The following is a 14655-nucleotide window of genomic DNA, read 5'->3' as shown; positions in this document are numbered from 1 at the left end:
GAAGATACGAGAAACAATGTCACAAGCTGGTCTCAGTACCCAGTCTCACAGAGCTAGTCCATTCAAATGTTCTTTTCTTCTCACACCTTCCCCATCCAAATGCCCTATCTTGTAGTGTACTGCATGGGGAATTATTTCTGCCTATATAGGCAAATATCTTCTATGGGTAATGTGATTTTTAGACAGATTTTTGAAGTTAATATTTGATGGTAGGTTGTCTCCCAGGCAGAGCAATGTGATCCTTTTCAACTCTGTCAAGAGAAAATAACAGAGCTAGAAGCCGCAGCATGCTACCCCTCTGCTTCTCCTTCTTTCCTTTTACCCAAGCTGTGCAGATCTGTGGTAATTGTCATGTTATCAGCCTGAGAAAATATATCTTGAGGGAGCATCTGGGCATTTAGTAGAGACATCAACTCAAAGGCACATTTCTGTTTCAGAAATTAGAAATGTAAGTCATTTTTATTATTCGTTGTAGATGTATGTCTGTGTTTCTGCACTCAAAAAGTCAATGCTTTGACTTCCAGAGGTATTGACTTGAAATTGCAAAAGTCAAACCAGAACACCACGAATTTGTTATTTTATTTAGCTCTTGCTGTTTTATTTTGTACATTACTTTTCTTCCGCATGTTCTTAAACGTGCCTCTTGCCTGCAATCAGTATTCTTGGATCTGCTGCTCTGAGTATTTCCCCTGTTGCCTCTAAAATGTAATACCTTTTCCCTCCACCACAACTACAGGAATATCAAGCTCAAGTAGAAGAAATGAGGTTGATGATGAATCAATTAGAAGAGGATCTTATTTCAGCTCGCAGACGTAGTGATCTTTACGAATCAGAGTTGAGAGAGTCCCGACTGGCAGCTGAAGAATTCAAACGTAAAGCTACTGAATGTCACAACAAATTGCAGAAGGTAGTCTAGACTTCAAAGGAGAGGGGGCTTGCTTGAATTTCCAGTGCTGTTTTACGCACACGCCCGTGCTGTGTGTATGTCCTCCTAAGATTAGTGTGGTTTGTACAACTAAGACAAAATGCCTTTCAGTTGTACACTTGGAATAATGTAATTCATACTTCGTGTAACTGCTTGTGTTTAAATTGCTTGAGATAATGACTGCATAGAAGACCAGTGTGCTGCAACTTTTCCTGAGACTTTTATATATTTTATATTTAAGTTACAGGTTAAAGACCAAGGCAAAAATGAAGCAGGAGAGTTGTATTCCAAATTGGAGAAGGTATGCTAGTTCAGTGTCCTGGAATTTTAATTTCTGGGTCTTTCACATTATGCACAGAAACCAAGAATGTCGGACTAGTCAATGGCATGCACAGCTTCACATCCCTCGCTGTTTTATTTCAATGATTTCAAAGTGTTTTTTTCTTGATGTGATTCATGATTCTTTCTGATTCGATGTAGAGCTGTGTCTGGATATCCTGTTCTTAGTGGATTGTGTTCAGAAGCTAGGCAAAACCAGGCCATTGTGCATAATCTGAATTTGGACTTAGGTTAGTGGCACATAAGGGGATTCTTTATTAATAAAGAATAGAACATGAAAAATAAAACGAATTCTGAGTATTCTCACGGTGAGCAGTCTTCTTGTTGATCAAAATATTAAATCAACCAGAAGTTAGTAAAATGGGAGTAGAATTGCCAAGGAACATTTTGGTGTGTTGGACTTTATAGGGAGAAGCAAAGATTTTTGAGAAGTGAACTAAAATAAATATAATGTCATAAATAGAAAGCATTTTTTCCTCCTTTGTTTTATGACAGTTTCCCCCCCACCATCTTTTTATTTAACTGTAGATCAATACAGAGCAGCAAGCCAAAATCCAGGAGCTGCAGGAAAAGCTGACAAAGGTAATGTCTGGGTGGTGAGAGTGAATTTTCCACAAGATTTTCCACTGAAACCTTAGTGCAGAGGAGGGATGCACTTTGTTTTATCCTCAAAAATAGAATTAGTCATAGCATGAGGGATGATAAGGAAAAGCAGGAGGGAACTGGTATCTGAAATCATTGGTGCTCCCGATACGCTTTTGGCTCTTGAGATGTGTCAACAGTGTTTATTTTTACAAATGAAGCTGAGTCAGAACTGGAGTAGTGTAGAGAAAGTCTAATTTCAAAGGCCAGTTTGGGCATGCTGTATGTGGTGCACTAATTCTCTGCTTCTGAAGACAAGATTCAGATTTTGTTACCTCATGAGCAAAATATGTGTTGGGCTTGGTTTAATCTCCCAGTATACTCTGTTTTAATTGCAAAATCACTTTCCAGTTATTTGCAGTAAAAATGTTGAATGGTAAGGATTCACAACAGAATTAAAATACCTTGGCAATGTCAGCTGGAGGAAATCCCTAGTATCTGGTGTTGGCAGTTGTGGTCACTATGTCACTTCAGAAAGCACCATAAGAACAGTAGGGAAACTACTCTTAGTGGGATCTTTCAGCAGAAAAGAAAAGGAATTGTTGTAATAATCCATTGAGAGAGCTTTTCAGACTCAGCACCTGCGGAGAGAGGGGTTTTTCAAGGGTTAGAGATCTAGGATATGAATAGGAGGTCAAAACAATGCAGAAATAGTCCTTCTAGTATTTCAAACGAGTTGTGTTTTAATCCCCCCTTCCCTTTTCTTCTTTCATTAATTCTAAGGAATTATCTGTAGGCCAGCACGTTATTCTCCTAATGTTTTAGTCAGAGTATGTTTTAGTGTGTATGTTTCTCTTATAATACCTTGGGGTTTTTTTCCATTGGACCTTTAGGCTGTGAAAGCTAGCTCAGAGGCAACTGAACTTCTTCAGAATATCCGTCAAGCAAAGGAGAGAGCTGAGAAGGAGTTAGAGAAACTGCAGAATCGTGAAGATTCTAATGAAAGCATGAAGAAGAAATTACTTGAAGCGGAGGTGAGTGGAGAATATTCATCGAGAGTAAATTAGATATTGGGATGTGTCTCAGTTTAGGAACCCTCATCTTGATGACTGTGAACAGTCTCTGTGCCAGTAGTAACTATAAATGGGAAAGTGATGCTAGACATTAATCCATTTTTAATTAAAAAGCTTATGCTTCTTTGAAGAAAACCAAGAGGCTTTTTAATTTCAGTGAGGAGTCAATAAGGATATGTGGTTAGCGTAAGGGATTTGAGGTATGATGAGGATTTCAAATACAACCTTATATTGACTGCTTCAGCTGAATTTTTCTAGAAACTACTCGTTGCTTTGTGAAAATGCAAAGTCGGGTAGCCTAAATGGCAGTTAATAATTACAGGAACGGCGCCATTCTCTGGAGAATCAAGTGAAGAGATTAGAGACTGTGGAACGAAGAGAAAACCGTCTAAAGGAAGATATTCAAACTAAATCTCAACAGATTCAACAGATGGCCGAAAAAATTCTGGTGAGCAGAGGTGAAAATGAAAGATAAAGGGTAAGAGTTTGTAAGAAAGGGGTAGGAAAGGAACAGAAGACATAGAATTGCATTGAATAAGGTGGAAATTGTTGAATAAAGGGATTTGTTTCTTATACCAGTCACACTGGAGAGACCTTAAGCACTCAAGTTCTCTTTTCACCTTTGGTTACAAACTCACTCCTGTACCTTAAGAATTCTAGTTTTCTCCCTGGGACCACTTTTGTGTAGGCCTGGTAGTATTTAAATTAATTACGTAATGATTGTTTCAGAAGTAAAAAATTCCTAGGGCAGGATACAGCAATAAAAAGATTGATATCTAGATTTTAACAAAATTACAAAGGAATTTAGAGGTCAGATCTACTTGAAATGCTTGTGTTTTGAAGCAGAGAGAAATTAGTCAGCTAAACTGTTCATCTCCAAAGATAATATTTGTCAGGAATCCATTTTCACCAACATACCTTATCTGTTGGCATTTTCTTGTTTCTCTCCATTTTAAACCTGTTAAATCTTTATAGCGAGATGGTACGTCAGTCTACAGTGGACAGAGCAGAGGGTGTTTCTAATACTTCCAGTTCACTGGCACAGGAAGCAGAAGTTCTCTTTGTGTGTGGCCCATATGAAAAGGGAAAAAAAATAATTACATTTTATTGATAGGCCAAATGGAAACATATAAATAACTGTATTTGGAGTCAACAAACGACCCTGTTCTGGGTAATTTGACTTGTTCTGGGTAATAGCTGCATATGTAGACTTTAGCATCAGAATGGCTGAGCACTCTCAAGAAGAGGTAGAAGCAGTTCTTTAGTAGGGCTGTTTCTCTTCAATTGTTTTGATAACAGGAGTGCATGGTAAGTGGGAGACTATGGTTTCGCTGGGCACAGCGCCAACTTGATGTTTAGAAATAGTGAAAACCTTCAAATTGTTTCATAAGCCTCTTGTCTTTGATTATGTTCTCTGTGGAGGAAAAACTGGAAGGGAATGCAGAAATATCGACTAATTGTTTAACACCACGGGATATGTTTAGCTCTTCTTATAGATAGTTTCCATGGAGTTCTGACAGAATGTTGAAGAGACACAAAAGCGTTTTATAAAAAAGTCAAACAGGAGCTGAAGAAATAGAGTCTTTCCTAGTCCATTGCAGTTCTCGTTCCGGGGGCACAGGGTAATAGTTTTAATTTTTCTCTACCTCTACCCTGTTCATTCCCTCAAGTTGATCTCTTCAAACACTTTTTATGGTATAGAAAGGTAGGAGGGGAGCTGAAGATGCAGAATGGCATAGAATAAGGTGGAAATTGTTGAATGAAGGCAGTGATTTCATGTACCTTCATCTAGCAGTACCTGAGAAGTACCTGCTGATCTGTCTGTAGAGAACTGATTAAGAAGTAAGAAATAAGTTAGAGAAGATGCTTATTACTGCTTGGAAGTGTAACTCCCTGCTCTGATGCTGATAACGAAGTTAGCACTCTATAGAGAATAGGAAGTGAGAACTGGAATGGTAAGAAATTACCTTTTTAAGCCCACACTGGCTGTTAAGTGCCACTGCAGAAACTGGTGAAGCTTCTGCTACGATATGAGCAGTCTGATGCTGGTAGCTTCGAAGCTGCTGCTGATCTGGTTGTCTGATTCTTTGCCAGGACCTGGAATGTGTGGGCTTCTGGGGGAGGTGAGTTGTCCCTCTTGTTGCTGGGAGACATATTTCAATTGCAAAAAGCAGCAATCTCCGTTCCTAGCAGAAGCGTTGGGTACTAGGCACTGTAGATGACCTACTTTTGGTGAACCTCCTCTTTGATTCTCACTTCTGGAAAAAGAGGTCTGCTGCAGTTACTGGAGCGAAAAAGTCTTTGTATGTGTTCAAGATGAGAAAGATCAGAAAAGAGAATATGAAAGAGCTAAAGTGGAAATATCAGAGAGTTTTCCTAGGCTGTGCAGTAATGAAGGCTGACAGGAGACCCGAATGCATCCCAAAATGTGAACTGGTCTATGCAGGACTCAGCCCTGTGGTAGCGAATGACAGACCTGGATCTGCCACTTGTTCTAAAGAAATAGTTGGAATGGCAAATATGGCAGTGAATGAGCGTAAAGTTCTAAGCTCAACTCGTGTGAAGTGTCCTGTTGGAAATGATTATAGGTATATCCTGGATATAATGTAGTCAGGCAGCAGAAATAGCTGACTTCCGAGATAAAAAAATTATTTAATTCCTTACTGTTCATGGGTCAAACCATCTGTTGTGAAATAGACTAAAAATTTTCTGGTCTCTTCTACCATATATATTGCATCATGCGGTTTTCATTTTCCAAGCAGTTTATGAATACTTATTCTGACAACATTTGCCTGGTGAATATAACAAAGTAAATACTATTCCCACTCTGTGAATGTCGAATGAAAAGCATAGACAGCAGTGTCCCATTATTGAGGTCTTCTGTGAGAAAACAAGTGAGAGACCTTGTTAAAAATAGATCTGAGCTGCCTGTGATACTGCTGCAGTTACAAAGTGTGTATAACTGCTTATTTTCGCAAAGCATCTTTGGCCTATCTTCAGGGACATTTTACTGGGAAATGGAGATTCTTACTGGAAGTAGAAATCTTTGTCTTTAGCAGTTTGCCTGCTCTGCAGTAGATGCATCAGCAGTAATAGGCAAAGATTAAAACTGATGATGTGCAGCTCTCAGAATGGGGTTTTTTTTGCTACAACAGCCCTGGTCTTGGGATTTTTATAGTGTGAAGCTTTAAAAAAGAGAATGAATGAATGTTTGATACTTGTGTAACACATACAGCACCTACTATTTCTTTGTGTCTAAATGCAAATCTCTGCTGCTTTTAGGAGCTGGAAGAAAAGCATCGTGAGGCTCAGATTGCAGCACAACATCTGGAGTTGCAGCTGAAACAGAAGGAACAATTCTATGAGGAAAAACTCAAAGTAAAAATATCTTCTTATCATCATCCTACAAGCTTTTGTGTGTAGAATGAGTTCAGGGCAAAACAGTTGCCTTTAGGCTCTGATTAGTCTTATGAGTTGCCTTCTTGCTTAGCACTACTGAAATGTTCAGAGAGCTCGGTGGGACTCGAATAAGATTTTCTTCTCATCCATGCCATTATAACTTACCTGTGTTCCAACTGACTTTTGAAGTCAGAACTATAGGAAGGCAGTTGTTGATTGTGATTTAACTGTTGTCGACTAAATAATACTTAATACTTAATTGATCTCGCATCCTGAAAAAGCTTTCAGTTCCCACTGATGCTTTTCTATGAGTATTCAGACAGCCTGCCTGCAAGGTTTAAGTTCAGCAAATACTAAGCGTTTCTGAAATTCCATCTTCTTGGAGCTCTACCATCTTCCAAGAAGCCACAGAAACCACCCACTTTGTTTTTGTCTTTTCCAGGGTAGCATAAGACTTTAACAAACAGTTAGAAATAGACACCTTCTAAAATTAGGAAAAACAAATTGGGAAATAGGAATATGTGCACTGGGTAAGGATTTTCTGAAGGAACCTGCAGCATGTTGGCCAGTAAGACTCTTTGTTTCCACTAAGCAAATCCGTTTTCAGCAATCTTCACCTAGTACTTTACCTAGGACTTTAATTCTACGTTTCAGCTTAAATGTGAGAGGATATTGTTTTTAAGAGAAGAAATTACTATAGTAGAAATATGAATGAAAACAAAAGAAGTAAAAAGGTTTCCTAGCAGATCAGAGCATATGATAGAAAGCAGGAAGATCAGAGGTAGATCTTGGGAAAGGAGAAGTGGTGGCATAAAAGCTGGAAAAGATTAGAAAAAGAATTAAGAGATCCAGTGTATTACAGGGATGTGCACTGTAGGGTTTAGTAGGAGGAATCAGGAAGCCAGGTGAAAGAGGTTCAAAGGGATGAAAGAGGATATGGGATGTTTGTAAATGGAACAGTAAAAAATATCCTGTGGTGTCCAGACTTTGTGCCTTTGAAAAATCGTCTTTGAAGGAAATGATCTTCAGTTTAACAACTGATTTAAAGCTCATACATACATACATACATACATACATGCAGCTTTTAAAAAAATACACAAGTGACGTTAGTCCTGCTCCTAATCACAAGTATTTGTGCCACAAAAAGAAGTCTTGTACCTAGCTGTTTCATTTGGTGTCTCTGATAGAAGGTTTCATGAGGTCTCAATTGCCTTCTCGCGCACACCTACGGAACTTACAGATTACTTCTGAGCCGTGTTGGTAGGGCAGCCAAAGATTGTGCACTTCCTTACTACTTCTTCTATAGATATTGGGGCATAGAGTTTTCTGTTGAATTAATCTGGAATATTTCTTGAACAAAGTTAATGGGACTTAAAATAATTTAAAAAAATCTACAGTATCTTCCAGTACCTTCATAAAATTCCATCCCTATATTCAGTCTTCAGAGATAGCTGAGGGATTACCCTTCTTTGGAGTTTGCTGTTCCATGGCTTTCAGGCAATTGCATCTTGGGTTTAATTTTGCTTGAAGTGTGATCAATTGCTTAAAAAAATAATTATGTCTTTCCCGACGATTTTCTTGCTGCCTGCCCTTTGCCCAGTGAATTAGACTAAAGAAATGTTTTAATTTAGGTGTTGGAAAATCAGATGAAGAAAGATCTTGCAGATAAGGAAGCACTTGAGAATATGCTCAGAAGACATGAAGAAGAAGCACGTGAGAAATGTAAAGTCCTGGCTGAACAGAAGGCGGTATGTTTAGTTGAATCAAAGCATCTTAAGAGTAGGTTTCTGATTTCAAGGAAGATAATCTTTGATGTTTTGTAGTGCTGCTGAGCTGTGTTGAAGGAAATTTGCTAATTAATACTAATTTTAAAAGTCATACCTTTTTAACTCAAGTTATCTTCAAGAATATTTCCTTAAAAATGGCCATATGGCTTGCTGTGTACCCATCATTTTGTGCATTGTTAATATAATGGTTGCTTTCTCCTGATACTAAAGCAGTAGAAAGCAGTTGTAAATAGCTCCGGTAATGGCATCTGTGATGCTCTTTTGGCCATTCGATCAGTTTTCTTTGACTTCTTTGTGTTTGTGTGAAAAATTCAGACTCTTTTTGAAAAGGTGTTTTTGTAATCACTTCTGTTTTGTGGTCTCAAAGGCACATTGCTCTGTTTCAGATGATCAATGCGATGGATTCGAAGATCAGGTCACTGGAGCAGAGAATAGTGGAGTTGTCTGAAGCCAATAAACTGGCAGCAAATAGCAGCCTTTTCACCCAGAGGAACATGTAAGTGTAGCAGCTGCTATCATGCTGGTCACTACCGAGCGGTTCTCGGAAAGATCTGTTCTCTTAATGTAAAAGTGGCTCTTCTTTTCTGCAGGCCTGCTGTGCTCCCTGCTTGTTTCTCAGGGATGCAAAAATAACACTCGTTCTTCAAATGGTTGCAGTTTGCTGCGTGTTTCCTCAGACGTGACTGGGAAATTTGGGTTGTATTGTAGTGTTTAATTTGGAGCCTTACCTAAGGCTGGTGCTTTGTGCAGATTTACCAAACATGTTAAATGAATACTAATTATTTTAATGTCTAAAATACCTCTGAAGAAGCATCAGTTCGTTTTTTGAACATACATATTGCTAATTCTTAAGTCAGTTACACGATGTTGAAATTGAGAACATTAAACACTTTCCTTTCAAATGTTCCATCCTGCCCTGATGGGTGAGAAGACAAGTAAGAAAACTAGATTTTTAAGCCAAGAGATGTTCTTGCATGTTTTTGAATTGTGGACTGGAGGAGTCAGATACTTTGTTACTGAAATGGGCAGAAATAACGTGAAGCAGGGGATACCCCAGCTTCAGAATGCTGTTCCAATTAATTTTGTTTTATTCCTAACCCAGACAGCACTGAGGTACATCTCTATTGCCTTCTTGGCTTCAGCCTTTCTTTAGTTCTCATCAATGACCAGTGTAATAGCCAGTTCCATGGTTTTTGGATGTGCTACTGGTCAAGATCTAGTATCACCTTGAATCGCTGTGCAATCGCCAGTTGTGATTTATTAAACACAGAGGAAATCTGTGTCAGATCTTGTTGTTTGCCTGAGCTATATTTTGCTTTGGATTTTAGCTGAGATTCCTTGTCTTTATAATGATGTTTTTCCTTCATGAATGACTTAAAGGCATTCTGCTTCAAGTACAGGAAAAAGTGCAGATTGTTTGACGTGTCCTCCAAGGTAGAGCTAAAGTGTAGTATGTGCTCTTACTGAGTTGAGATTCACCAGTCTTGGCTGTCTGCAGGAAGATTTTCAGTGTCCATCCACTGCTGGATGCAGTGTCAAGCGGTATCTGGGAAGTGCTTGGACAGATTCATCTTTGAATATAATCAAGCAAGGATGAGTTTTGGCGAAGAGTTGCTTTGGTTTTTTTTCCTTTTCAGTGGTGATTATGCCTCCAGATATGTAATGGCTCCAATTTTTGCTACATTTCAAATATCTGGCAAGTCGTTTGAGCCTGAGCTGCCAAAAATGTTCACAGAAATAACTGAGGGATTTAATTGTATTGCTTTATGTCCAGGTGACCTCCAGCTGATCACCCAGGAAGTTTGTTAAGGCAGCAAAAGCCATAACTCAGCTTCAGTCTGAAACAAAAGAGAAGCATATGCAAAGTCTAGTGTCACAGATAGAACTGGGTGTAAGAGCTGAGCTAGATGCATCCTCTGACAGCAGGACACTTGGCTGGAGATCCACAGAAAACAAGAAAAAATTATAATAATCTTTTAACAAATGACTTAGAATAGATTATTGAGAGACATATTGTCAAGTAACATAATTTTGCAGGATTGTTAGAATATAGTGCAGAATTAACAACATTTGAGGAGAAAACTGCTTGATTATGCATGCAAATAGCTAATGAATTTCTGCATATTTTGTGAATAGAAAATACATAAATGCAATGTTGGACTATATTTTGAATCCACAAAAGCTAGAGCTAATCTGAGCATGTTTGAAGAGGAGAACTAGTGATTAAACCCTTCAGAGGAGAGGGGAACTCTGCTAGCTCTTGTTCCATCATTATCTGAGGAAACTAATGATTATCAGGTTCCTGAGAAGATAGCCCAGTAAACAGTAGGAAATGAAATAACACCATTTGACAGTTCTGACTGGCAATAATCTGTAGAGGTAAATTAAAAAAGAGAAAGGGTGAAGGGGTGGTTTTGCATGCAGTGCACAGAAATGTGAGTCAGAAGACTTCAGTTCTATTTTTAGTTTTGTTAAGTCTTCTTATTTGATCTCGGGCAACCCGCATAATTTCTCTGGGATAGGATTAATTACAACTTATCTCACAGTGAACTTCTTAAAATATTAATTCATTAGTATATGTAGAGCTTTGTGAGACTTCTAAGTAGAAAGCACACTATGAGGCAGAATTTTCTAATGCCTGATAAAATGATTCCAGGAATTGTAAATAATGTAGAAAGACCATTTTAAATTTTTTTTTTTTTATGAGGACATCTGTTTCAGATTCGTATGGTAATAATTAATTGTTGCAATCTCTCAAAATTCTTATGAACACAAGTAATTATTTTTGTTCACTTTGTAGATTAACACTTTGATCAGAGACAACAAAGCTTCACTTCAATGTAGGTCAAGTTCTAGGGCCATTACAACTTTAAAAACCCACAACACTATCCCCCCACAAAAAAAACCCCACAAACCCTAAACAATAGGGTTTCTTTTATCTTATGAAAATATATTTTCTGAAAGCAACTCTTCTTAGCATTTATTTTTACTGTAGCTTAAATGCTGTTGTAGATTACCGTGTATGAGATTAGTATTTCTGTGCAACTTGCAGACATGGAATTTTAGAGCTTTGGGCATATGTTGATGAATACATCAGTACATGGATCTTTTACAGCTAGGAATAAAGAGTTGGCTTTATAACTGGGATTTAGAACTTAAGCTAGGAACTTAACTATTCTACTTAATAGGAAACCTGTAGTATACTCTTCCGTACTTTGCCCCAGTGAGAGGACATATGTTAAGGATATCTTGGGTTTGTCACTTGTGCTTTTCTCCTACCAGGAAAGCCCAGGAGGAGATGATTTCAGAGCTCAGGCAACAGAAGTTCTACTTGGAAACACAAGCTGGAAAATTAGAGGCCCAGAATCGAAAATTAGAAGAACAATTGGAAAAGATGAGTCACCAAGATCACACTGACAAGAACCGCCTGCTGGAGTTAGAGACTAGGCTGCGAGAGGTGAAAACTTGGGTTTAATCCCTCCAAACAAACTTGGTTGAATGTACTTCATTTTGATTATTATAGTGAGAACTAGAGTTAATTTGGTTTAGTTCTGTGTCATAAAAAATGGTATTTCAAGCTGTATTAGTTTAGTTTGCTCTAGCAGTACTTTATTTTTCCCCAGGAGTTAAACTATATTTAAATAAAATAAAAATTGCTCATTAGAAGGAGATAAAAGTAAGTATTAAGGGTTTGCCATTTTTAGACCTGAATCTGAATCTGAGCCTTTTAGATCATCTTACTTTCTCACAGTCAATTTGTGGTTTTGTTTGTATAGTATATTTACAATATCCAGCTAGAGTGGTTATGGGATAGAAAATAAAAACTTAGCTGTACACAATGACCAACTTAACCATAGCCTTAGAGTCTATAGGATAGAAAGCAAAGAACTGTAGAATAGAAAGCAAAGAACTGCTGTAAGAAACCAGGAGACCTGTTGCTTTGTGCACATTTTGCAGAAGTTTTCTGGGAAAGAAACCAAAGAGTGATATGGAAATGAGTGTTTTGAAAGATTTGTGAGCTGTGCTTCATTTTTAGTTTTGTATCAACTAGATTGGATCCACTTCAAATCTTCTTTTATACCTTCTCCAGTCTCACTGCACTGATTTTCAGCTCAGACTGAAATCTTGCTTTTAGCTAAGAGGATTGGACGACCAACACATGTCCTTGTTTGACCAGAAGTTGGTTGGGACCAGTGTCAGATTTGTGGCAGGCTTGTCGCGCACCTACAGCGCAACAGACAGCTTCACTTGGGATAGCAGACAGCCTGAAGAAGGTGCTGAGGTTTGGAACTGATTTTGAGCACTGAGAACTCTTCTACTGCTTGTTCGTTTCTTAGCCATTTCTGGAAATGACATGTTTATCCCTGAGTAAGCCTCAAGAAAACCTTCAGCAGAAACCGTTCGAATAAATCCAGAGCCAGATGATCTGGTTGGTTTCTTTAAAAAGAATCTGAAGGGAAAAATGAAATATGAAAGTCAATTGCAAAGTGTGTGTAATGTTTACATACATGTAAAGATTAGTATTGATTTTTATGCCTAAAATTCTCAAAGATTCTTAAAGATTCTCAATTTCAGTGAAGGAATTTCACCACAAACTACTAAAGCTTGTAGGCTTTTGTATCGACATTTGATATGTGATATTGGAGTCACAGCTGGAACTATTCTTGTGCCCTCGTTGTTGTTTCAAATTGCCACGTTGCTTTTAACACATTTCAAAGCAAACCAATAGTTTTTAGGTAGTAAACAAAGCCACATCCTTGACTTCTCAGTGACTTAAGCAGTCTGTCAAGGTGTGATTTTTGGGATAGACATGGCAATGGCATCTTAAAGGGAGGTCTGAAACGAAATTACATTGCCTTTGTTGTCTTTGTTAGTAACTTACATTTGGATGCTCCTTTTTCTTTCTTCAGGTTAGTCTAGAACATGAAGAACAGAAGCTGGAACTCAAAAGGCAGTTGACAGAATTGCAGCTGACACTCCAGGAGCGGGAATCTCAAATTACTGGGCTGCAGGCTGCACGGACAGCCCTGGAGAATCAGCTCCGGGAAGCCAAAACTGAGCTAGAAGAGACCACAGCCGAGGCAGAAGAAGAGATTCAAGCTCTCACGGTGAGCCCTAAAATTCATACTATGAGTTATATCTATAGAATAGAATAGAATTATGTAGGTGCATGTTTCGTAAAGAGGTTAAAATGAATTAATACTATTTAATTTTTAATTTTCAGAAGAGAATATGAATTGTGCCTTGTGTTGATAGAGACAGGAAGGCTTAAATGTCAAATTTTGTCTGTCTTGTTATCTTTAACCCTGGAATGCTTCCTAGTAGTGTTTCATTGCTGCCAAATCTGATTGTAAAAGCATTATTACTTTTATGATGAGGTGGAAGTTGCATATGAAATTGTAATTGGTAGGAGTTTTACTCTATGATTTACTTAATCAAGAAGTACGAGTTCGAAAGTACTTGACAATCATAAATGCTTTTATGATTTTTTTTTTTCTCTTATCGGTTATCCTGCTTTGAGAATACTTGTTCAGGGAAAAAAACTCCACCAAATTCTAGGAAAATAGTGTTGTTAGCACATAGTTTTATTCCAATGTTTATTTCATTAAAAATTGTCACGGATGTCTTGCAGTCTTTGGTGGGGTGTGTGAACGATACAAAAGAAAAATTCCTGCCCCTTCCCCTCCCCTAGCTTCCAGTAAATGGAATTCTAAATTATATGCTGCTGGATGCTGTCTCTTCAGTAAAAAAGATGCTTTTGAAACGCTTGATTCTAAGAAATCTTCCCTTCATAAAAGATGCCCAAGGCTGTGGGGGGAGAGAGTGGAGAAGTATATGACCTGCTGTCAGGTCAGTCTTAATGACCTTCAAATGCAGTTATTCTGAAGTGTTGAAAACGTTCATTCTCTTGCTCCAGTGGCATTTGATCAAAGAACTGTTCCAAATATTTTGCCATTCCTATCTTTCGGAAGGGATGGTGGCCTCAGCTGAGATAGGTGCTTGTGTCTTGTTGTTGCTTTGGGTGGACGAATGGGAGAGCCATTCCCTCAGAGTTGTTCCGAAGTGCTTACACACTGGGAGAGTACAGCCACGACATCAAGGCTTGAGAATAACCAAATAGAACCAGCTCTTGTAAGATAGCCAGTTTGGTGGGCTTGGGAGTATTTCTGCTATGGATTTTTGAATACACTTCTTTATTTTTCACATTGCCTGTTGTGGTAAGATGGCCTTTTAGCTCTCATATTTGACGTCTGCTGAGCGGTTTTTTCCTGTTTAGTCTCTTGGCTCTAAAGAAAATGTTCTGAATGAAGAAAGGTGGCTGGATATGCTCGTGCACTAACCTTTCATGTGTTAAGTTTTCAGATAGCACGTGACATTAGACACTTGTTCAGTGAGTTTGATGAATTTTGAGAGGCCATGAGGCTGAAACAAGAACTTTTGCTTTGTCATGCTTTGCTTGTAAATTAGGAGGTAAAATGGTGCATGCACTACTGCATTCTTTAAAATGCATTTTACCATACTTTGGATGCTGTCTTCCAAAGAATTGATT

The 14655-nt window shown here is 38.2% G+C and overlaps 1 protein-coding gene across 2 annotated transcripts in view; it reads left to right on the top strand.

The window, feature by feature from the left end:
- CIT (citron rho-interacting serine/threonine kinase) overlaps window positions 1-14655 on the top strand; it is a 68587-nt gene that overhangs the window by 27717 nt on the left and 26215 nt on the right. The window contains exons 13-22 of one of the 2 annotated variants that reach the window (XM_009868295.1): window positions 737-907; window positions 1173-1226; window positions 1793-1846; window positions 2740-2880; window positions 3242-3367; window positions 6202-6297; window positions 7950-8066; window positions 8492-8601; window positions 11388-11562; window positions 13016-13213. In XM_009868295.1, coding sequence (XP_009866597.1) covers window positions 737-907; window positions 1173-1226; window positions 1793-1846; window positions 2740-2880; window positions 3242-3367; window positions 6202-6297; window positions 7950-8066; window positions 8492-8601; window positions 11388-11562; window positions 13016-13213 — 1242 coding nt within the window. The remainder of the gene's footprint in view (window positions 1-736; window positions 908-1172; window positions 1227-1792; window positions 1847-2739; window positions 2881-3241; window positions 3368-6201; window positions 6298-7949; window positions 8067-8491; window positions 8602-11387; window positions 11563-13015; window positions 13214-14655) is intronic. The other variant, XM_009868302.1, reaches the window with a different exon arrangement.

This window comes from Apaloderma vittatum, unplaced genomic scaffold (genome assembly GCF_000703405.1).
Source record: "Apaloderma vittatum isolate BGI_N311 unplaced genomic scaffold, ASM70340v1 scaffold38570, whole genome shotgun sequence".
NCBI lineage: Eukaryota > Metazoa > Chordata > Aves > Trogoniformes > Trogonidae > Apaloderma > Apaloderma vittatum.
The sequence above is the reverse complement of the archived record's forward strand: the minus strand, read 5'-3'. Positions and strand labels throughout refer to the sequence as shown.